At 33.5% G+C, this 26,371-nt stretch overlaps 1 protein-coding gene across 12 annotated transcripts in view; it reads left to right on the forward strand.

The window, feature by feature from the left end:
* Positions 1-26,371, forward strand: part of Rfx3 (regulatory factor X3) — a 293,033-nt gene that overhangs the window by 165,717 nt on the left and 100,945 nt on the right. For all 12 annotated transcript variants that reach the window (XM_087184012.1, XM_021252766.2, XM_004838227.3 and 9 more), the window contains 2 exons: positions 188-285; positions 15,282-15,540. In XM_087184012.1, coding sequence (XP_087040138.1) covers positions 188-285; positions 15,282-15,540 — 357 coding nt within the window. The remainder of the gene's footprint in view (positions 1-187; positions 286-15,281; positions 15,541-26,371) is intronic.

Below are 26,371 nucleotides of genomic sequence, written 5' to 3' on the forward strand. Positions count from 1 at the left end.
TCAGAATTTATTCAGCATAAATGCTATAATCAGTCTTTTCCCAATATACTTATATCTTGAAATTAGCCATTCTCATGTTTATCAATGTACTAAAGAAACCTTTGATGTATATCCAACACTGTGTATTCACTGTGTATTCTTTCTATCATGCCTGCCTCTCACCAGTGTCCTAATATTTGCTTTTCAGGTACAGCAGGTACAGACTGTGCAGCAGGTACAACATGTCTATCCCGCTCAGGTGCAGTATGTGGAAGGAAGTGATACTGTCTATACCAATGGAGCAATGTGAGTTTGTGTGTGGGTGTCTTCTTAATTCTCCCATTCAGAGAGAGATAGTGCACTTTCTGACACACTCCATGATTCCCAAATTGTTTCCTTTTTTTCAGTTATTTTTGCAGGAAAAGAATTATTGAAATAAAACTGATATTTTAGAGCTTTGTCTGTGTTTATTAAGAATATGTGTTTATTTTCTTCTTTCTTGATCCTAATAGAATATTTTAAATTATTGAAATTGTTGTGCACCTTAATAGTTTTCCCTAGGTTGAGAATTATACCCCTTTAGTGACTTCTGTTTTTTAATAATTTGTGATTTTTATATTTAGTGAATTCTGTATTTTAATAATAGCTTATAGAATCTATACTTTGGGTTTTACATTTAAGTTGAATTTCTGTTGGCATGTTTTCATCTGTAAATTAGTATAAAACAAGAATATTAGGATTGTGTCCTTTATACATTTTTTAAGTTATATTCTCTCTATAAAAAGTACTTAATGTTCAATGAACATTAGTTTCCTGTCTGGATATGTTCCCTGCACCTGAACCCTTTTCCTTTCCATCTGCAATCATGTAAGCTGCAAATTTATCAAGTCATTAGGATTGTTTCCAGCCTGCTTTTTTTTTTTTCAACCTATTCGGCTTTCTGGGTTTAGCTGAAATGAATTCTCTTACTGACTGTACTCCTCACCTCTATTCAGTGTGGGTACCCCAAGATGATAACTATGCTTTCTTTATTCTTACTGTACCCACTCTTTCCTTTAAATGATTTCATGGATCCCAATGATGTCAACCCGTAAAGCTCCCAAGGGAAGGGATTCTTTTTTGTACCAGAAGAAGACATAACACATTGAGTTCATTAGTTGTTGTGTATGTTATTATAACTAAAGGCTTAAAAATCTTGGTTTAATTATGTCTTGTTTTTATAGTTGTGATCTACTTATTATGGCTTGTGTCTAGCTGTCCCTGCATATTCTCATGGAGTCATTATGTAGGGCTTTTCAGAGGTAGCTGGATATAGAGTATGTGATGCTGGGATCAAGGGTGTGTGATTACTAAATTAGTCCACTGATTGGTTTGGCATAGCTCTGGGTATGGATAATGGGAAGGCCCACCCTAAGAATGTGTAGCCTGGATAGATTACAAGGGACAAAAAGAAGGCTGCTGTCATTGCTTGCTGCTTCAATGCTGGCTACCTTCTGCCTGGCCTGCTTTGGTATGAACTGTTTCTTCTCTGTGACGCCTCTCTGCCATGCCACGCTGCCTTGGAGCCAGCTGACTATGGACTGAACCTCTAGAAACTGAGCCGAATAAACCTTACTTCCTTTAACTTGGGGGGGTGAGTACTTTGTCTAGGTAATTAGCAAAGTAACTAAGATAGTACTTAAATATTCTGAGCTTTCTCTTATTCTTCCTATGGGAGTTGGGGGGGGGGTGTCTTATTCTGATTGAGTAGTTGAAGAAATTAACATACGCAACCCAGGGCCTGGCACATAATAGATGATACCAAAATAAAAGAAATCTTTCAGGTCACCCTGACTCTTCTTTCATATTACTTTGGGTCACTGAATTTTTTTTTTTTGTTTGGTACTGGTGATCGAACTCAGGACCTTGCACTTGCGAGGCAGGCGGCGGAACCACCAAGCTAAATCCCCGGCCCTGGGTCACTGAATTTATCCATATTACCACTGCCTCAACATCATCTTTATTACCTATAAGATAAAAATCCATATTTCCACCTTGTCAGTCTTCTTATCCTTACCTATCTAACTTTGCCTTCTGTTTAATGTTTTTGGATATGGGATTTTTTTCTGCTTAACAGCATTCTCTTTTGTTTTCAGCCCCCTATATCAGTCTAGTGTGATCTTTATAGACTGACATGTCACTTCCACTTTTGTGACATGGACCTCGACTTTCCTCTCAGGGAATCTTCCTTCTCCTATGAAGGACAGCACCACACTCTGATTTTTACCTCCAGCATTGTACTGTGAATGGTTTTATTTTCCAGAGTATGAGAACTCTTCCTGAATGAGAACTTGTCATTTTGTTGTTTTAGTTACATTTATTTAGATGATTGATTTGCATTGAAAAAAGTCAATAAATTTCTGTTACTCTACTGAATCTATAACTCTTTGCATGTTGAATATTTTGTCTTATTTATTATGTATGTCCAGGGCCTCTTGTAGCTTGATTTTGGAATTTCTAGCATAAACTCAAATTTCTGTTGGCATTAATACCAAGTAAAAGAGAAACCTGCCACTTGGACCTTTATACTGATAGAGAAAATAAAATGGCTTTCTAGACATTGCTAGAGGTCATGCAGTTGTTGGTTGTTATTTTATCCTTGCCTGTGACACATAGTATTTGTTAACTGCAAGGAAATCTACAAATGGGAGTTTGTAACTTTTATGTCAGAAAGGGCACTTTGAATGGATGCTAAGAGACTTGTCCTTACGCTATCTGTCATAATCATTCCTTATTTTATACTGGTCTGAGACAGGGTGGAAAGAGTAGCTCTGCTGCTTAAAGAGTGTGTGACTTTGTGATTTCCCCTTTTGTCATTGAAATGGAGGTTATTAGCTTATCAAAAGTTGCTTTAAGTGTCATCTGAGAAATAGTAAGCACCCAATAAATATTAATTATTGCTGTTAAATTTTGTACTTCAGTTATTAGCTTACATTTTTCTGTCTAACTCTTATTCTAAATTCTGGATACTGTCTGGTACATTTTAAAATTACCCCTACCACTGACTTAAAATAGTCTGTATAATAATTAAATGTGAGTTGAATGAATATTCATTCACAAAATCTTAGAAAATTAGCATCTATAAAGTTGATTTTTTAAAATTATAAGAATCATTTAAGTATAGAAATGATACAAAGTAAATAGTGCCAATCTGTATTTCCTATGACCCACTAGCTCAATTGGTGAGATCATGACTAATGAGGCCTAGGTCATGAGTTCATTTGGCACAAAGTCCAGTTAGCTTTGATCTAGTCTCTGTGGGCTCAGATTGCATCCTCATCTCCTGCAATCATGTCACAAATGTGTTCTCTTGGTCAAGAGGGAGATGAGTTTTTTAAAACCTTTCATTATTGTCAAGTGTAATTTTTCATACTTAACAGTGAAGTATCATTGTGTTGCCATGAATTGTATTCAAAATTGTACTAACTGGAGAATATTTTTTGATGAACATGATCAGAAGTAATTTCTTCAGCTTAAGCTTTTAAAATATTTCTGTAATTTTGTAGTGCTAGTTTTTCATTATATACAATTTCTGTCTCTAATGTTCATTTTAGGGTCTTTGTACTATTTTTGATATACTTCCGTATGTGTTAAGAAAGACTAGTGCATTTTCTACACACTGAATTAATAGACAGCTAGAACTTGATCCTTGACTTGGATCACAGTCAGATTTCCTTTCTGTGTAAGTGCTTTTTGCTAATGGTGTTCCCAGAAGATAAGGGACTCTGGTCTTTGTGATGAACTTTCAAGTACCCAGAGTAAGACCCTACAACCTGTGCATTCTTAGTAAGTGCTGGTTCACCAGTGCCCTTGTCACCAACATTCTCATATTGTATAGCCATAAGGCACAAAGTCTTACTCAAGACCTGATGACAATCCTTATGGATATGTGTCATCACTTATGAGAATGTGTAATAATTATAATTTGATGAGACTAAAGTGTTTATCTAATTCTCAGTGTGAATATTGACAATGTGAGCATATCAGACTTAACATTGTGGGTTAGTGAGTGACCATATATTTTCAATTAAGCAATTGTGACTGCTTTATGGCACTGGATTTTGGAAGAGAATAGCTTTTTACTTGAGAGAACATAGCTTAATTCACTTTTGCTTCTGTTTATTTTATCCTTGCTTCTCTAGGAATCCATGTACGCTATTTATTTCTTTGCTTGGAATAGTTTTTCCAAGGAGCTTTTTCCTAAGTTTAGATCATAGTAATTTCCATTTCTACAAGTTCTTTCTAAATGATCCCTAATCATTTAAAATGCAATGCTTAAACCAGCTGGGAAATATCACATGGTATATAGAGAGTCCATTTCAATCAAAATTTGTTGGTATAGCTAATAAATCAGGTTTTTTCAAATGATTTTTCTTCTGTCTCTCACTCCTTTATTTGATCCAGGCTTCCCTCTGTCATTCTTACACTATATTAGTTGCAATGGAAGTAATGACATGCTGTATAATGGCCAGATTAAGAAATCTTTATTTTATAAGAATTTCTTTATATAAACGACTGGCTGAAACTTTTCTAACGTTTAAAGATGATCAACATTTTAAAGTGCAAAATGTATTTGTATCTGTTGTAATAATATTTGGTGAGCCTTCTCATAGTCTTTTTGGTTGAGATTATCTTTGAAATGGTCTCTGCCTAACAGAAATTGTTTTATGGAATTTCTGTAATTGAAATGGAAAGTATACTTTGTTCATTGATGCTCTACTGAAACACATTCTAATAGGTGTTGGAGCTAGTTTATGAATACATTTGACATTCAGAATCAGTAATTATATGGCTGGTGACATAGGAAGTCCTTTTGGAGAGAGAACTGTGCTTCTATGGAAGAGATCATGCAAATCTCTCTACACTTAAGAGAAAGGCTTCTTTTGTTTATCTCATACAAATTCATATCTCTCACAAAGTTGGAAGATACTCAGTAAAAGCTTCTGAGAACATCAGAGTTTGGAAGGTGGTAGAGACTATTTATTCCAGTCCTTCCGTTTTACAGATAGATAAACTGAGGCCCAGAGAGGTACAGTAATTTTCCCAATTAAGTTTATTTTGTGATTGTAAACTGTACTTGGGTGGGGGCATATAGTTTGATGGCTAATATTTGGATGGTTGAAAAATTGTAGAAAAGTCAATATTTTAATCATTTTTCAATGTTGGTTATTTAGTTAAGTATCTTCTAAAAGAGTAATTATTTGACTGCCTTTATATACCCTTTTCTTATTATCCATTAATATAACCAAAGTATGCCACATTAAGGGCAATTTGCACTGTGATATTTTTATGTCCAGTAGGTTGACATGCAGAATAATTCTATATAATGTAGGAAATAATTTAGATACTTAATTTTTCTCCTCTTCTCTCCAAATAGGAAAGGAGGAAATGAAAGCAATCTACACATGATGTTTTTAAGTTTAGAACCAAGTTGTGGTATTAATTTCCTTAAGTGGACTTTATAAACCTGTATTTAGATGTAATGTCTCACTACTGGTATAGCCTTAGGCAAATAACATGCTTGCACTTATATTTACTAACCTGTAAAATGGGGAGTAGTAGCTAAAAGGATTACTTAATTACCAGATGAGGTTAAAGAAGGGAAGGAAGTAGTGGAAGTGAAGGTAATTTTTAATGTCTGAAAAAAAATTCACTTTTAGTACAGCTATTTTTATAAAATGTACTGTAAAAGTAAAGCTTGACAAAAATCTCTCCTAGAACAAGTATTTGGCAATGATGATTGTAATCATTTTGCACTGCAAGCATGTCCTAATAAAAATAAAAGATAAAATAAGTATTTGGAAGCAAGACTGAGAAATACTTGTTGGTAGCATGAATTTTTAAAGGTCAGGAGTAACAGCACTGTGCTTCAAAAAGAGAATAAAATCCCTTTCCTATAAAATCTAAGGCTGTTCATAAAAGTTGAGCTTTATGATGGCCAGAAGGTTGTGGAGAAGACAGTGGCAATAGTCTGGATCTCAGACAGTACTCAGTTTAAATACACTTCTCAGCGAATGTTCCAAGGCTCCAAATTACTTCCAGTTTAGTAGCATGCTTAACTTTGAGTGTAGGTATACTGCCTCCTGGCCTGGACTTAATACCCTTCTTCGGTTTAGCTTTGGCATGCATCCTTTAACTGCATTCATTTATTAAAATAAAATGCCACTTGACAAAACCCATCTCTAAAAAGTATCTTGTTTCTCTATTCCTCTTCATATTAAAATTTCTCAGAATTGATCATATTCTTCAGCTTTTTCCAAGGTGACTTTCTTTTCCACATTACTGTGAAATTTGTCTTATCCATGTCACGAACAGCCTTCAGTTGTTAAATCTAATAGATGTTCTTCTATATTAAATATGTTTAATCTCTAGCAGTCAACCAATCACCCTATCCTGGAATCACTTTTTTGGGGTGTTTCTGAATCCATGTTCTTTTGTTTTTCTCTTACCTTATCAACTATTTCTCAGCATTATTAATGGCCAAATAAGTTTTCTTATAAGATCCAGAATCATATTTGTGTAGATATTTTTCTAGTGTTCTCTAACAGAGATCACATTCTTTCACAATTCTTAATATGACTATCAGTCATTCTCTTGACTATTTGAACTTATCTATCACTTGTCTCTCCACCATTAGAATGTAAGATATATGTGGGCAAAGACGTTGGTTGTCTCTGCCCATTCTGCCAATTCTATGAACTTAGAACAGTGACATATGAGAGGTACTCAATTTATATTTGTTGAATGAATTAAATACAAGAGAACAGCATTTAATGACAGGTGAGACAGGAACAGGTTAATTGGTAGTTTCAAATATTGTACACTGGGAAGAATGAATTAAACTGAATTGAGATGCTGCTGATGTGTCTACACAACTTTGCTGATCTTCCATCCACACGTTTTATTTATTTTTTTCTGGTGGAAAAGGTTCTTATGCTATGCACACGTACCTAGGGCTTTGATGGCCCGGGTAAAAGGTTCATAATGGGAAACAAAGGCAGAAGTTCTTGATTTCAAGCACCAGAAACTCTGGATCTCTTAAGAAAAAGAATTGTTTGAATGATATTTGTTGGTCACAGACTTTCCAGGAAATGTGGAAAATTGGGCTAGAAAAATACAGACACGAGTGAGATTAGACAGCAGCTAGACCATAAACAAAACCTCACTACAAAGTAGTCCATTGAGGAACAAAACTACACCCAGTGGTAGTCCATTAAGGAACCCTTTGCCGCTGCTGCTATCCTAAACTCTGATCACCATTGCTGCCTCTGGATACTGACCTTGGCTCCTGCCCTTCCTCCACTGGAAGGTGGACACGACTCCCACAACATGCCATCATTCCCATTGCTTTGTGCTGGGAGTTCCTGATTTAGGCGAAATGCATCTGATTATTTAAACCCTGAGCTAATTTCCTTTGGGTGTTTGCAAGGAAGGTTGGGAATGACAATATTTGGACTTATGGGTATTATATGTAGAAGTGGGATTTACCTCCCCTCTACATTCACAAAATTTGATGAGTTGTACAAGCAGGAATGGATTTGAGATGTGGTGTAATAGAAATTCCTGCAAGTATATCCATTATAATGACCCAGTGACTCTTCAGCATAATGAAGAGGGACTGAAATCCTAAGCAGGTATATAGAAAATAGACATTTCTAAAAGCATTTGACAAAATCCAACACCCATTTATGATAAAAACACTAAGAAAATTGGAATAGAAGGTCTTTATCTCAACCTGATTAAGGCTATCTATGAAAAACCAACAGCCAACATCATACTAAATGGTCAAAAACTGAAAACTTTCATGCTAAAATCAGGAACAAGACAAGGATGCCCACTATCACCACTCCTGTTCAATACTGTTCTGGAAACATTAGCCATAGCAATTAGAAAAGAGAAAGAAATACAGGGAATAAAGACAGGAAAGGAAGAAGTGAAACTGTCATTATTTGCTGATGATATGATACTTTACATAGAAGATCCAAAAAACTCAGTCAAAAGTCTTCTAGACCTAATTGATAGATTCAGTAGAGTAGCTGGATACAAGGTTAACACTCAAAAAACAATAGCCTTCTTATACGCCAATAGCAGACCCATTGAGAGAGAAATTCGGTAAAGAATTCCTTTTACAATGGCATCTAAAAAAATGAAATATCTAGGAATCAACCTAACAAACGAAGCAAAAGACCTGTACACTGAAAACCACACCATTCTGAAGAAGGAGATCGAAGGGGATATAAGGAAATGGAAAGATATCCCTTGTTCCTGGGTAGGAAGAATCAATATAGTGAAAATGGCCATACTTCCAAAAGTACTATATAGATTTAATGCAATGCTTATTGAAATTCCAACAGTCTACTTCACAGAGCTAGAGAAAACAATCCAAAACTTCATTTGAAAGCAGAAGAAATCTAGAATAGCAAAAGCAATTCTAGGCAACAGAGACATAGCTGGAGGTATCACAATCCCCAACTTGAAACTATACTACAAAGCTACTGTGATAAAAACAGCATGGTACTGGGAAAGAAACAGACCCAAAGATCAGTGGACTAGATTAGAAGATGCAGAAACAACTTCAGACATACTCAGCCACTTCATCTTTGACAAAGGAACCAACCACCATCATTGGAGGAAAGATAGCCTCTTTAATAAATGTTGTTGGAAAAACTGGATTTCAACCTGCCAAAGATTAAAACTAGGCCCATATGTATCACCATGCACTAAACTAAGATCGAAGTGGATTAAAGATCTAAATATCAAGACAGAAACACTAAACTTGCTGGAAGATAAGTTAGGTAGAACTCTTGAAGACATGGGCATAGGAAAAGACTTTATGAACAAATCTTCAGAAGCATGGGAGCTAGCACAAAGAATCAACAACTGGGATCTCATCTTATTAAAAAGCGTCTGCTCTGCAAGAGAAACTACCAACAGAGCTAAGAGACAACCTACAATGTGAGAAGAAATTTTTAGCAGCTGTACCTCAGACAAAGGTCTACTATCCAGAATATATAAAGAACTGAAAAAAATCAGACCAAAGACCCAATTCAAAAATGGGCATCTGAAATGAACAGACATTTCTCAGACAAAGAAGTAAAAACAGCAAATAAATATATGAAAAAATGTTCAGCATCACTGGTCATTCGAGAGATGCAGATGAAAACAACACTGAGATTCCACTTCACCCCACAAAGAGTGACTGCTATCAAGATATCAACCAATAACAAATACTGGTGGGAGTGTGGAGAGAAAGGAACCCTTCTCCATTGTTGGTGGGAATGTAGACTGGTGCAACCTCTGTGGAAATCAGTATGGAGATACCTCAAAGAACTAGGACTGGAAGTCCCATTTGACCCCACTATTCCCCTGATGGGGATCTTCCCCAAAGAATTCAAAGAATCATACCACAGTGATATATGTGCGCCCATGTTCATAGCAGCACAGTTTGTGATAGATAAAACTTGGAAACAGCCCAAATGCCCATCAACTGGAGACTGGATAAAGAAAATGTGCTTTTTTTTATAAAATGGAGTACTACTCAGCCATAAAAATGAGAAATTGGAGACATTTATAGCTAAGTGGATGCACATTGAGGCAATACTCTTAAGTGAAATAAATAGGACACACATGTATAAACACCGAATAGTTTCTCTTGTATGAGAAACTGAAAGTGTAAATAAGGACTAAAATGTATAATAGGTAATGTGAAATAGGAAGAAAAGGGGCAAAGGGGAAGGAAGTGTGAGGGCTAGGGGAAAGGATAGAAGGAAATTGGATTAATATGAGAAAATGGAAAAATAGGAACAAAATCTTTGTAAATAGGAACGGAGGGATTGAAGGGAAGGCTGGGCAAGGGTGAAAAATAAGAACCAAGAGAGACTATGTAAAGGTGCAGATTTCCAATGATGAATGTCATTATATTGTATACCTAAAATGTGCCCATGATTAGAATGAATAATCGATAATGTAAAATAGGAAGGTCCAAAGGGGTAGGGGTAGTGGTAGGGGCAGGGGAAAGGAAAGAAGGGAAAGGAAAAAATGATGAGAAATGGAAAAAATGGAAATAAAGTCTTTGTAAATAGGGAAGGATGGAGGGAGTGAAGGGAGGGCTAGGAATGGGGAAAAAATAAGAACCAAGATGCATTATGTAAAGGTACAGTTCCCAATGAGAAATGTAATTGTGTTGTATACCTTCAATGTACCAATAAAAGAATTTAATAATGTGCATAAAAAAGAATAATAATCACTGTTACTGTATTCTATCACCATAATACAATTTGTTGTGTAAAATTTATAAGCTGTTTCCTTAATTTATCACTTTCTTACTATTGCTTGATTTTATAATGACAAGCTTTTTGGTGGAAGGACATTCAAAACTTTGGTAAAATAAAAAGCATAATTTAGAAATATTATATATTTGGATTTCTGGATAAAACACTAGATATTTAAGAAAACCGAAAAATTGTTTACAGCTACAGTAAATTGGCATAATAATTCTATTGAATAAGCAAGCAGATAATATTCAGAGTCCTGCTTAGTGAAGCTGTATGCTAGGGCATGATGGGATGCAGACAGCTCTAAAATACTGAATTAAATGGCTCAGAGTTCTGACATTTACAATAGCTTCATAATAGTGTCAGCCCTTAAGAAGCTTTTGTCAACAAGTATACATATATCTGAGTATTCACATTCATTACTGGATACATGCAGAGAGCAATGAGAAGATTTCTCCTAGTTTAGAAATAATATGACACATGATTTTCAGGATGTAGTCTGTGGCAATCAATATAGAAAAAGCAAAATGAACACAGAAGCATCTTTTAAATCTATACAAAATTGCTTGGGAATTTAGCTATTTTAGGAATGCACAGCCCAGAAATAGCTGCTTGCAATCTTATGTGCCAAAATTTGAGTAAATTTTCTGGAACATGTGTTTTAGAAATTTCTGGGGGAAAATAGTGTGCAAGCCATAACTCATATGAAGGATGTGTTCAGTGTATACAATATGAAAAACAAGCTGATTTCAGGTATCAGAATTTGAGGTATCATATTTCTAATATTAAAGAAAGAACTTTTTTTCTGGTGGTCTGTTGACACTTCTATTTAAAATTGCCTCAGTATTTTTTATTAGTACGTATTTACTGTACGTCATGATTGCATTCCTTTTGGGGAGTTGGTACATGTACATAACACATCTTAATTCTTTTTTTCATCCCCTCTTCTCCCTCACTCCTTCCTCTGTCTCTTGATCCCCTTCCCTTCTATAAAAGATGTATTTTATTCAAGATCTTAAAGCATGTAGATACAGAAAACATTTTTAGGAGTTCTTCTGCATGGCTTTTGCTCCAGGGACTCTTAACAAATGGGGTAATGCTTGTTTTATTAATTTGAAAGAACAGTGACTAAGGATATCATGATGCTCTGCCTCTGTTATTCAACCCAGTGTTTAAAAGTCTCCTCCATTTGCCATTGCAAGTATATTTTTGTCAGAACCAAATTCAGACAATTCATGACACTTCCTTCTAAAATAATTGTGTCCATTTTTACCCCTTCGAAATTGCCCATCCTTAGTTTAATGTTTGTGCAATAGCCAAGACTTCTTCACAGTCCTATGGGTCATGATTGATGAATGGGGAAAAGATGATATTTTATAGATTAAACATATTCTGTAGTAATTTTCTTTCTTCTTTTGTTCTTTGATTATTTTCTAACTCATGAGTCATACCCAACTGGAAGGAAGTATGGAAAATTAAAGTGGCTTGCTTTTTGCTACCATATTTTCAGATTGACTTGAGAGTTAATTTTACATCTGGATGCATTTGTATTACTGTTGTTCATTAAAATCTAATTATAAAAAGAGAGCATGCTTGAAACCTGGGGTAATTTAAATCCCTTGGGATGTTTCTCTTACAATGCAGTAGCAACTTTTATGGTCAAGTTTTGTGATGGTGAATGCAGTAGCCTCTGAAATGTCTTTGCCTTTTTCTTCTGTCCTTCTTTACCATTGCAAGTACATCAGAAGGTCTCGTTCTGGCTAATAGGGAAAGTAGTGTGGTGAGAATGAGCAGTGAGCTGAGGTGTAAGGAAATCCTCCAAAACAACAGAAAGTTAATCTGGCCCTTCTAATACTTGTTAGGATTAGTCTTAAGTAGTTATTCATGTAAATCATTGACATACATAAAATGTTAAATTCTCATTAGGTGATGTAACAGTTGAGAACATGATTAAGTTCAGATTCCAAGTCCATGATTCCTCAGCTGTGTGCTTTGGACAGAGCTTCTTATCCAAACTTCAGTTATTTAGCTTGTATATGAAATAGGAATTATATCAATACCTCTCAGACTTGTCAGAAAATTTAAATGAGTTACTTAGTAAATAAATGATCAGTGAACATAAGCTATTAGTATATTTTTATTTGAAAAATTGACTTATTACCCGAGGATATACCTACCTGCTTGGACTGTTGTACACAAAGTCAGCATCATATCCTGCATTTGTCAAAGTATTTATTGTTCTACATGTATTTGTAGAATTTATTTGACTATACTCAAATACCAAAATCATATTGTGTTATTCTAGGCACAGTTAAGTGGGGCCACTGTTATATTTATTTTACATAAATTTAAATGACCTAATTTCTCTTTTATCTACATTTATAATCAGCATCCTTTATTTTATTTAATAAATGAGATTTCCACCTGAGAAATGTAGTAATGATGGACACAAATTTTATATGTATTTTAAATATTATTTTCTGTATGTAAAAAGAATGCTCTTGGTGGAATTGTTTCTGTCACCAGTACAAACTGAAATTTATACCTAGAAAGAAGTAATTTTACCTGGTTTGGAATACTTTGTGATCACAATTATCATAATAAAGTTTATATTATAAATTACAAGTATTGGGTTAAATGGTCTGTTTTAAATTATACATAAACATTGGAAAGTTTAGCATGGTTTCTTATGTGTTAACAAATCATCAAAAGATTTGTGTTCAAGAATTTTATGAAATTGGCTACTATATATAATATACTTTAAACAGAATCATATTTTAATTTAGTGTGCCTAGTAAATATCAGCAAATATATTAAGTGTTGAGATTACAGATGGGAATAAAATGTGATTTCATGGGAATGCTTAGACATTCCGGGAAAGCAAAGTGTGTTAGAAAAGTACAGATAACAAAATATAATAGTCCCACAAGGAGTGGCTACGGAGGGTAAAGGATGTGGAAAATAATTCTGAGATAAGGAATTTAAGCTGAGAGTTTAGGGATGATTCGCACAAAGGAAGGGAGTTGAAGCGAAATGCAGCCTTCCATGCAGAGGAAGTCATATGTAGGAAAGTGGAGAGGTAAGAGAAAAATGCCACTTTGAGCAGAAGAGCCAAATGGTCACATAAAGAGGGAAGCATTTCAGAACCTGATCAGCAACAACTCCTGAGAATAAATAGCCACCAGCCTCTGATGATTCAGTAGAGCTGTCAAAGGTTCTGAACTTTTTTTTGAAGGTAAAGGAAAATTTTGAAGGTAGGAGACAATCATGGGAAGATTTTTAAGCAAAGTTTTCTTTTTCACATTTGCATTTTAGAAAATTCTCTGGCAGCAGAGTTGGAGGTAGGTTGGAAGAGAGCCTGATTAGAGGGGAGAAAACCAATTAGAAGGCAATTATAATAGGGAACATTATGAATTAAGGCAGCAGGTATGAGGATGGAAAGGAAAATTGGAGAATTTGAATTTTATTTAGAAGATAAAATTGGCAGGACTTGGTGGCTCATGTCGTCTGAATGAGGGAAGACTCAGGATTAATTTCCAAAACTGAGGATGGTGATCCTGTTCTGCTGAGAGGGGAGTATAGAAGAAGAGTAAGAAATAGAAGGAATAACATCTTACGTTACATATGATATGTAATGCCTCCTACATATCATGGGTTTTCCAAATAGAGTTAAACAGAAGACCAGATTTAAAATTCTTTAAGTGTAACTTGAAAGTAAAGATTGCAAAGATATCATACTCTATGATTATTTAGTACCAACGCACATATGTCAGAGTATACGGTAAAGGTCTGTGATCTAAATTAAAATAAAGAGCAAAAAAGGAAAGTTCAAAAAATGCAATATAGAAAGTGCCTGGAAGGTGGAGACTGGCAAAAGGTTCCTGAGAGGTAGAGGTAAAAATGTAAAAAGTGGAAATGAAATGCCGTAGAAGGTAAGGGGGGACCCAAATGGTTAAGAGGCAAGAAGACTTACTGTAAGTACAGGGAATGACTAAAAATACACACCCAACTGTCAAGAGTGGCTACCTCTAGAATACGGAGTTAATGAGAATAGTAAGAACTGGGAATTTTAATTTGGTATTTGAGTTTTTAAGGTAAAAGTATGTTTTGTATTATTACTATACAGTTTTTATTTCTATATGTTTTAATTTCTTGTGAGTTTTTAATAAAGAGTTTAAAAACGATTTTAATATAAATTCTAGCCAATTGAAAATGAAAAATAACATTAAAAAAGCTTAATCAGAACAGAAAAAGGAGGGAAAGGGCAAACGGAGTGGTCAGCAATGTCACATTGCAGAGAGGTTAAAAAAGATGAGGGCTTACAGGAGCCTTTTAGCTTGGTATTTAGATTTGGTCACAAGTGACCTTATTAAAAGCACATTGAGTAAAAGGCTAAGGGCAGAAGTTTTACTTCTTTGTTGAGAAGCAAAAAGGGAGAACGTGAATGGGGACATAGTCATATCATAGAGAAGGTTGAGTGTGAAAGGAGAGGAAATACTAGAGAGAGATTCTGGGCCAAAGATGAATAAACTGTTTTAGCTCGAGATCTTTTTTGGAGCAAAACCTCCTTGGAGGCTTATTGTGAGTCCACACTATGAAGTAGTTGACTTGTCAGGCCTCAGTTATTGCAAATCTCAGCTTTTCTAAAGCTTGGACTTGTAGGTTTTATAAGGAAGTGAAGCAGTTGCTTACCAAGGTTTCTTTGAGGGGAATGACCTGAGCTTATTTATGTTTTAGAGGTAGGTACCTATACAGGGCAGAACCGCTGAAGTACAGAAATGATTTGAGATGCTAATTAAAAGAAAATGCCTTTAATTCAGAAAGTAAATTTGACTATTTTGGGGAAGTTCCATACAAAAATGCAACATTTGCCATGTTCCAAAGGCTAAGCTGAATGATATATTTCAAATATATTTATAGTGAAGAAAATTTATCAGATGGTATGAATAAGATAATGAATTTCTCCCCTTTGTTTTTCTTCTTCTAAAGCCGAACAACAACTTATCCTTACACAGAAACACAGATGTACAGCCAAAACACTGGAGGGAATTATTTTGATACTCAAGGGAGTTCTGCACAGGTGACTACCGTGGTCTCCTCCCACAGTATGGTGGGCACTGGTGGGATTCAGATGGGCGTCACTGGAGGACAACTCATCAGCAGCTCTGGAGGAACCTATCTGATTGGCAATTCAATGGAGAATTCTGGTCACTCAGTGACACACACAACTCGAGCCTCCCCAGCAACAGTAAGTATTTTGAGTTTTTATTTGCTGAATTTAGCTTCTTGGTAGCTTCTATTGTGCGTTTTCCTCTGTGAAAGGAAAAGAACCACAAAGATGAGACTGGAGCAAGAACATGTTACGCCTTGTTAGTATTGTAGCGTGCAGAATTTCATGCACATAGTATTATGCAGAATGTTACTGATCTGTATATCCCCCAATTAAGTGAATTAGCAAATTTTCATTAGTAATGGGCAGTTAGGTGAGTCTTACAAAGTTACTGATTTTAATAGAATTTCTTCAGTGATGCCCATTAAAATACTTTAAATCTCTACTGAAAGAACTTATTTTTGTATCATGCATACTTTATAAAAGGCAGTCAGTAAAATAGAGAATAAAATATAGTTTATTTGGAATGTTCACATCTTTTATTATTAGTATTTTTATCAGCTCATCCCCAGAGAAGTTACATTATGTAGGGCAGTATTTTCCAAACTGTAGGTCATTTGGGTTTCACTGTATTCACATTTGTCTGTACTATTATTTAATACCTTTTAAGCCAACTCATTTCTAACATAGAGAACCATGTGTAATTGTTTTTTAATATGTATGAAATCAGTACTTAAATAGTAAAATAAAAAAATTCACCTCCCTGCTATGTCAAACCCATGTTACATTTTACCAGAGAGACACTTTGGGAAGCACTGATACAGGTGATTCACATAAGAAATATTTTTGCTAACTCTGATCATAGCTATGAGCAAATAATATATTGGGGACATACCCATATATATGATTTTTAAAAATTTTAAATGTTAATATTATTTTCACACAAGATATTTTAATGTGTTGAAGTGATGTCAGAAATAATCATAGAAAGTTGTGCAAAATTTGATATCATCAAAGTCTGTAAACCAAACTTCCCTTTATCACTTCAACTAAGCCTATAAAGGGAAAATGATCATTTAAACCGAAGTTACAATGGTTGATTTTCTAGATGTCACATACAAAGGTGCTAAACATTTGAATGAAGTAGATGTACCCTTTCTTACCATAAAATAAAATAAGGTAGAAATAAAATTGGGAGAAAATAATATGAGAGGTTTATAGTTTTCATTTGATGTGTTTTCTTCAACATGCTATATATGCATGGTAAGTACTTTGCATATACTTTGTATATATGTAGTGATACCTGTGTTCATATTTTCATCATTTAATACTTTTGCTGTCATCCATTTTTAAAGCCATTTATTTTATTTTATTTTATTTTATTTTATTTTATTTTATTTTATTTTATTTTTTTTGGTACCGGGGATCGAACACGGGACCTTACGTTTGTGAGGCAGGCAGCAGAACAACTAAGCTAAATCTCCGGCCCTAAAGCCATTTATTTTTAATTCAGTATTTCATACTAACATCAGAACTGGTAACTATCTGTTCTGAATAGAATGTTCCCTTTTGAAATTTCTTCATGTTTTTGAGGGATTCTTATGTGTACTTATTTCTTGTTTTTAATGATATCAGATATAATATTTCTAAATCTTTTAGTCATATCATCATGTTTATATAAATTAGAAACTAAAGAGAACTGCCACTAATAAATCATAGCTTCTCTGAATTTCAGTTCCCCTATCAAAAAAATAAGGGGTTAGATTAAATGATTTCCTTATTTCTTCTTGTCTTTAAAAGTCATACTTGTTATAAAATAATTATAAAATATCCTAGATACAAAAATAACTATATCTTTACCAAAAAAAGAGAAGAGGTAAAAAAAGTGCCAGTATATTATAGCATTCCTAATAAAGGCTACCTATGAAGCCATTTTCAGTGAAAAGAAAAATAGTTGACATTTATTAAGGCCTTAAGAAAACTAAAAAACAGGGAAAATGTGTTTTCCTACTTCTGTTTCATCCACCCTCATGTTACCATACCATCCTTCCCACGCCATCTTTTCTATCTCACCTTCTGTAGCCACTCTCACTGCCCTCACACTGATTTTTTGCTACCTATTAAACATCCTCAGCAATTGGATTTAGGGTTATTACAGTTAATATAGTTGCAAGTACTAACAGCATAAATTTCATAGTTTAGTTTTTGGGGGGAAGGATAAAGAATATCCTTTGTTTTTCTATATAGTATGTGAAAGGTAGCATTACTCCGCAAGTTATCCAATACACAAATTGATATGTGGTTTTTATTATATTCATTATATTTTATTATATTCAAAAAATAACTGAATTATAGTAACTGGGAATAGTTAAAACATTTAAAAATATCAACTCATTATATCAGTTATATGTATTTACCCTTAAAAGTGTCATATTTGAGGTTTGTTTTATTAAGGATGAAAGAGCTGAAATGGTTGCAAGATTTTCTTTTTTCAAGATTATTTCCTTTTTAACAAAAGAAATATAACACTAAATTAAAAAGATAACTTTTTAATGGGTAAATCATAAAGTACCCTCATCAAAGCCCCTATGGTAGTACTCACCTAAATATACCTCCACTACTGTTCATTGTATTACCTTGTGTTTAATTACCAAAACATATATTTAATTTAGGGCTCCCTTTCCATGATAATAAAGATTTGTATTGGCTAAATTCTCAGTGAATTTGTGATTTTTTTAGTTTACATTTTCACGTTACTAGTTAACAAGGTTTAAGTACTATAAACTTAATAAAGATTTCCTACCATCCTTTTCTTTCCAAATGTTAGAAAATCAGTAGGTTTTTGGTTGTTTCAACTCCTAAAAGCCATTATTTTTTAGTAAGTGCCAGGTCATGAAAAGGAATTTGTTTGATGTCATATCTTCTTCATTCACTATGGAGCCATAAAATGCACATGCCCACAATCTTGGCAACTTGTTGGTCAAGATGCAAGTCTTTTCTTTCTAAACATTGAGCCAAAATCTATTGCATGACTGATACAACTGATTGTGTAGTAGCCTATATTGTAGCCAAATTTGTGACCAGAACTAATATAGTCAGCCCTCTACACCCACAAGTTTCATATCAATCGATTCAACCAACCTGAGATTGCAATAAAATCGCATCTGTACTGAACATGCACCGGCTTCTTTTTCTTATCTTCCCTAAATGATACAACACAATAACTATTTACCTAGCCTTTCTACTGTTATCAGTTATTATATGTAATTGAGAGATGGTTTAAAACACAAGGGAAGATGTTCACTGTTAAATAAAACTAATATAATATTTTATAGGAGGGACTTGAGCATCAACTGTTTTTAATATCAGAAAGGGTTCCCCTTTGAGGAGTTCCCTCAACTGGGCCATTCCTTAAGAGCTCAGAAGTAAGTGGAATGAGTAGTTGATTCATTCAGTTAATGTGAAACTATTTAGGTTTGAATACTTGGGAATAGCAACTAAATACCTTTATTCAGTTCCCTCCTAGCAAAGATTCCTGCTAGAGTTCTCAAAATAATTGTGTTGACTCCCGTTCACATTTGATTTGTCTAGAAATACTTTCATTTAAAAATAATAAGAATAATTCCCAGACACAAAGAAAAGTTTACCTTAATGTGCAGTTTACCTTAATTAAAGTTTACCTTAATTTTCAAAGTATGCTAATGAAGAAAGTTTATGATTTGAAATAAACCCATTACTAAGAAAAGTAAAAGATTAGCACTTGAAATATTCAGTATGTAACTTAGAACTATCCCCTTATACTAGAAGTATCTCTTAATCATTAACAGAATTTTGAATTGAGCTTACAACTTAGTTATATAACTTTAAGTGAAAACATTTTACATAAAGATGCTTTAGCATTTCATTTTTGGCTTCTGCATTGTGAATTTCCAGTTTTCAAGGTGCATAGAATGTCATTGTTTTTAAAAAATTACAATGATAACAAATTCAATTTTATATAATGGGTATATTATGGTACAATCTACCAATATTCAGATTTAGCCAAAGTACTTGTGCTCCTTTTACTTACTATATGTAATTTTTTATTTGTTCAATTAGAGCCCATGTGTTTATAAATTTTATATAAATATAGATATATAATTTTTGCTTAAATAAGTACACACAGAAAGGCATTTTCCACTGATAAAATTAAGTAAGAATTTTCAGAAAGATTATGTAATGTTTTTGTTAGATTCTTATTGAATATGAGTTCAGCTAAGTTGCAGTTGAATAAATGTTGTACACTTCATTAAATTAATTGTAGGGATCTATTTATTGTTATCTCAGTTGCACATGGACAGTTTGCTAAATCAGTTGGCTATAGTCAGAAATCTAAACTCATACACTTTTCTTCTAATTATATGACCATAATGTTTCCCTACATGTGTTTATTTATTTGAAAAACAAATGTAGTTTAGATTATTTTTGTGTATAATCATATCATTTAAAGAATTTTAGAATATTGGAACCTAAACACAATTTGCACTTGAAAATAAAAAAATTACAAATGTGATTAGTGACTTTTTCTGTGCTCATCACCATATTGTTGATCTTGTACCAGACTATATAATAATTAACAATTTACTTTAAGGAGCTTCATTTAGTCCTTAGTGGGTACTCTTTGTATTCACACAATGAGATAGTTATTTTACTCCTTGATAACTAAGTTTACATTATACATTTTAAAACTGTGGTATGAAATTAATTTTAACAACTGTATGTATCTACATTTAGTAATTATATATGTTAAAGCACTTTTGTTAAAACTAAGTCCCACCAAGAGTCACTAAGAAAATATATGTTGAAATTAATATTATCTATTTCTTTTTGATTAATGTAAAATATTGTAATTTAATTAGAGGAAAGTTTAGATGTCTGTCTGCTGCTATAGAGTTTAGCTTAACTTATATAATTTATAGAAAGCTAAGGATTCATTTAGGAATTGTAGATGCTCTTCTTTATCCTTGGGTTTACACATTTAAAAATTTGTTAAAGGGGAGTGCTTTTTCTAAGAATATGGATATGTTTAGCTCCCCAGAAAATCATTTTGTCTGCTTATTCCTTTGCTTGTGTGTTATCAATGACTGTTTGTTTTATTTTAAAATTTCTATTAATTTCATTATTTGAATAATTGTTTTCATAAATTATACCTATATCCATTACTTATATGCATCAAAAGGTACAAGAAGGTACATAATGAATCTCCCTCTCACCCTTGTTCCTGAATTCTCTTCCTTAGAAGCAACCGTTGTTACCAAATTCTTTTAATTATCATTCTAGAGATATTGTATGAATATACAAGCAGAATATACTTTTATCACACAGCAGTAATAAAAGTACTGTCTAGTGTTTTTTCACCTCACAGTATGTCTCAGAAATTTTTTTATGTCAGTACGTGGAGGATTTCCTCATATTTATGAAAAATTATTATATTAAAAGTACCTGAACTGTCTATCTTACAAAAGGAAAAATGTTAAAATAACTTTGGAATATTGGTTATGACTTGTGTAGAAAATTCATATAGTCACATGAGAAGAAAATTTCTTTTATGTAAAAGTATACTTAGAAGAAAAACAATTAAGTTAATAGTGTATACAAATTATGCATAAATCACAGTTTTTATTTTATAAAAATTATTTAGTCTTTCAACTAGCCTTAAAGGAAAAAAAGTCACTTTCTCCACTTATGTATTTGGGCAGAAGCATGTATCTCTATTATGATCTTAGTATTTTCTGTTTTCCTATGCCCCTTTTTTCCCTAGGCCAACATGAACCCTCAAACAAAGTCCTCATACAGACTACCACGAGTCTTCTGCTTCCTGCACTATATCATAAATTAAAGGTTCTGCAACCATGTTTTCAAAGCATTTAATAAAATGAGACTTTGAGTGATTATAGTCTCCATTGCTTCATCTACATTCCACTCAGCTGTCATTCAATTCCACACTGCTCCAGCCTTGAAGCTAAGATGTAGAGGCAATAATTTTATGGTTAAGACTATAAGACATTGCACTCCTAGAGATCTTAATAAGCTAGAAGGTTAAGACAAACAGAATGACAGGGTTTTCAGGCTCTCCTAAGCACAAGTGAATTCCCCTGAATTTTTAAAGCAAAGTATAATAATGCATTATTTAATTTTTCAGCTACCTTATACTGAAACAGCATTTCAGAACACAGTGTATTATAATGTTCCAGAAATGGCTAGATTTTATTTCATATACAATGTAGATTAGAAGGGTTTAGTAATGTTTATAGATTATACTTATGTATGGAGGTAAACTGTGTCTTAAGTACCTCTTAGTGTTCGCTTAATTTTCCTGATAATTACAAGCCAAATTTCTAATTAATCTACTAGTTTAAAACTACTATAGATTTTGAAGGAGAAAATCCCTAATACTTTGCTCATAGAGATCAGGTTGTCAGATAAAATGTGAAATGTATCAGTAGCAAGTTAAAAATGTGTTATTGTCTACAAGTAATATATGAGGCAGTGTTTCATCCAGAAAGTTTTAATACTGTCCCTTATACTGGCTAATTTAATGGGGAAAATACAGCACAATATCTACAACCAATTATCATTTTTCTAATGAGGGGAAATTTCTTATGATCCCATGATTATTAGTTCATCCTTCAAACCATATGATGGGATTGCCACTTTCTCAGCATACACAACTACAATTGTGTTTGTTGGCACAAAATTATCCATCTAGTTTCATTTAAAGTCTGGCTGTGGTATCTTATGGTAACTACTTGGGTCAGTAAATTTCATGTGCTAGGAGTTTTGTAATATAGCTATAGATTACTTGAAATAATTTTATTCATTTAAATTTACTTTGTATAAGTTTTAATGACATTCTCATCTTTCTTACAAGAAAGGAAGATAGGATTCCTCTCAAAATATAGGAAAAATGCAGTTAGGCAGGAGGAGGAAAGAAACCCCAAAACAGAAGGAAATAAAGAGATCAGATCTTGTAGATGATATGATTGTATCTGATAAAAAATAATAGAGAATCAGGTGAAACTATAATAAGGGAATTTAGTAACGTGACTCAGTACAAAATTAGTATACAATGAAATCATTAGCTGCTGTAGATGTGAACAAAAATATACAGAATATAATGAAATGAAGATCTCACTAACAATTTAAAAATACCTGGCAATAAACTATATATTCCAGATGCCATAAATAAAACTTTTTGGAGTTCTTGAGGGACATAAAAGGAAATTGAATAATTGGAAAGGCATACCATATTCTTAGATAAGGAATTTTGGTATCAAACATTGAATCTCCCTAAATTTACTTAAGGATATTTCAACATAATCTCAATCAAAATATCAGTATTTTTTTCTTTCATCTGAAATTTTTTCCTTTTATCTGATAGATTGTAAGAACAGTACAGAAATGGAAAATTTTGTACAAAGAAATACGAGGAATACAGAAGGAAGAAACAGCCTACCACTTATGAAAACACATTGTAAAATTATAATTAAAACAGAATTGTCTAGGCACATGAATATGAACCAATAAATGGAATAAACTTGAGAACTTAATTGGTCTAACAAATACAGAATGGGGACACATTAGAGATTAAATGTGGCATTGCCTATCAGTAAAGAAGTAATGTATTCAATAAACGATCTTTGGAAAAACTAGATAAGCAATTTAGAAAATTAATTAATTCCGTACATTAGTCTTTGTAGCAAAATTAATTTCATCTGGATGGAAAAGTGTGTTTATTATTTTTTTAGAGTAGAAAGTGTGATATAAAATCCAGAAGTTATATAGAATACATCGATTAAGTTCAGTTATATAAAAATGAAAACAGGGCTGGGGATTTAGCCCAAGTGTTTCCACCACCTGCCTCCCAAGCAGGTCCCAAGGTCCCAAGTTTGATCCCTAGTACCGAAAAAAAAAAAGAAAGAAATAAAGGCAGTGATAAAGTAGCAGAGTGGCATAAAATTTTAAAAATTATAATCAGAGGACTAATTTCTTTAATATGTAGACCATTTGTACATATCCATCAGACAAAAAGCCAAAAGTAGAGAAGGTATATGAAAAGTCAGTTCACTGAAAAGAAAATGAAAAATAAACCACAAAGGGATAGAATTTTTCATCTCTCATGTAACCGAAACCGTAAAAAATAAGCCTTAGTAAGCGAATAAGGAACTAGGCACAGTCATTCTTGAGGAAACCTAAACTAATAAAAGATTATAAAGCAACGTGGACATTTTTTTTATCAAAGTGAAAATACACATGCCTTTCAACCCACTGAGTGTACTTCTAGAAACTTATCCTACTAGTAATACTCATGTATATATGAAATGCTGCCTAGAAATGCATGTGTTGTAAGGTTGTTTATAATTTAAAAATGTTTGGAAGAGCCAACTTGTCCACTGGTGACAACTATGTTTTAATATTATTTCTTCTGTGGAATATTTTTTTTCTTTATGATGCTGGGGATCAAACACAGGACTTTGTACATCCTTGGCAAGCACTCTACAGCTGACCAGTACTCCCATTATATAACTTTTAAATACAGTGAAGCAGCATATATATGCCTTGAAATGGAAGGTTCCCCAAAACATATTGTAAAGGCAGGGGTGTGTGTGTGTGTGTGTGTGTGTAAGTAAGTAGAAGCATATTTGCATCATACTTACATAGGTCAAAGACATATTTAGAAGGATATAGGTAGAAAAAGAGATGGGAGCTATATGAATACATTATCTATTTAAAAAGTAATGTTTATTTTTTAAAATCTCAAGCAAGTTCTTAATGACTATAAAGTATATCTAATTGATCATATACCTCATATGCCTGTAGCTGATATGTGCCTAGCATGAAGATTGTCTATGATCTGTCATGATTAAAATTAAACTTTGGGTCTTAAGTTTCATTGAATTTTCTACTGTATCAGACTGTTGAAAGTTTATAGACAATGAAAACTACCACTAAATTTACTTAAGGTTTTTAAAAGCCATTCATATTCAGTATTTTGGAACAAAAGTGAATGTTTTATATTTGTATTCATGTATTTAACAGTCTGAATTAACTAGTTGTTCCATGATGTTTATGTTTTATAAAACATTTAAAAAGACACCCCCAACACACACAGACACACATGCAACACTTTTTGTTGCTTGGGAGAGAACCCAGGGTCTCACGTGTGAAGCATTCACTCTGCCCCCTCAGTTCTTAGAATATATATATATATAGATATATTAGGGATATATATTTTTTTCAGTCTCTCAAACACTGAATAATTGCTATTGACCATACAGTGCTTCATGGTTTACAGTATGGGCTAATGGAGGCCAGTTCTAGCACTGAAAGGCACCTAATCATCCAAGAGAAAAATGGAAATCCACAAATCTCCCCTAACTCCTTTTGTATGGTTAGTTTCACCATCTCTCTCACCGTGGTATTTTAAAAATCAGAAATGTTGATATAAGTTTATTGATTTTAGATTCACCAAAATATGTGCTTATCTTCTGATAATTTTGCTCATATAAATTAAAAACTGCTAGCTGGGCATGGTGGCACATGCCTGTAATCCCAGCACTCTGCATGCAGAGGCAAGAGGATCACCGTAAGTTCAAGGCCAGCCTGAACTACATAGTGATATCCTGTCTCCAAAATATACTGCTTAAAGGTTGGGAAGAGTTAGGTAGCAAGACATTGAAGAGAAGCACAAAGCCAAATAATACTGTCTGTTTATATTACTTAAGTAGTAATTGTGGTCTGGCTCTGGGCAAAGAAAAAAAATTACTGTCTTTTAGTGTACCGATCTTCAAACTTGAGTGTGTATCCACTGGAGAACTGGTGAAAGTACATCATGGCCTCCACTCCCAGGGATTTTAATGTAGTCATTGTGGGCCCCAGAATTTGCATTTCTAACAAGTGCCCATATAGTTCTAATAATTCCAGTCTGGACCCACTCTGTGTGAAAACCTGTTTTAGTGACTTATAAAAAGTAAATACAAAGTGACTGCGCAAAGTTTCTAATACTCCGAATAAACTGTAAAAGGCAAGGGCCATTTGAAAATGTAAGCTTGGTCTTCATCCTGACACTTTATCCAACCCAGCAGATTCCTGAAGGGTAGTTCTAGTCCCCAGATGTTCTGTAGTTGATGTCCCAGAAACTAGTTTTATCATCACAAACTGCTAATAGCAGCCACAATGGGGTCTTGGTGAGGCAGAGAAATGTGGGCTCTACAAACTAATCAGAGAAAGCCCAAAAAGACAATCATGGTTTCAACCCACTATCCCAATTTAAACAGATATTCTCAGAACACATTCACTTTATATTGTTTTCTAATCCAGTATTTTTCCCCATAAACATTTTCAGAATAGCTTCAGGTAGTACAAAATTGCTAAAACTTCAGGTTAAAAGGATAACAATGTTAAAATTCTTCCTAGATGAACAGAAAGGAAAAGATTTCATGTAGTTGAATATTTTTAAGACCTAAAACATGTTTGCTCTAATTGCTTACTAAGTGTGTCAAGATCAAGATTTTGTTCTTCGATACTTTGTAGTCCAAGAAGGCATGAAAAGCAAAAGCTGACCATTTTAAAAAAAATTTAAGATCTGAAAGCCTGTCATGAATCTTTCACAGTTGTCTCTTTTCAGCATTATTGTGTCACAGGACTCATGTACTAGTTCATGAGTACACATTCATTTGCACACGTATATGACAATTTTCATACATGTACACATGTACATATGACAGAAAACAAAGTCCCATGAAGTGGTTTTTATCAACACTATATGCAATGAATTTTGATTATTTTCTACTCTATTCAGTTTATTTATTTTTTTAGAATTGTTGATTGGGATCTACATAATTGATTTCCTAACCCACTGACTGTGGGTTATTATTTACATTCTGAAAAACAATGATTTGGGCAAGTTGAAGAAGAGATCAAAGCATTA

This window comes from Heterocephalus glaber, unplaced genomic scaffold (assembly GCF_053883595.1).
Source record: "Heterocephalus glaber isolate CG9 unplaced genomic scaffold, H.glaber_assembly_v1.0 deba00001481, whole genome shotgun sequence".
Lineage (NCBI taxonomy): Eukaryota > Metazoa > Chordata > Mammalia > Rodentia > Bathyergidae > Heterocephalus > Heterocephalus glaber.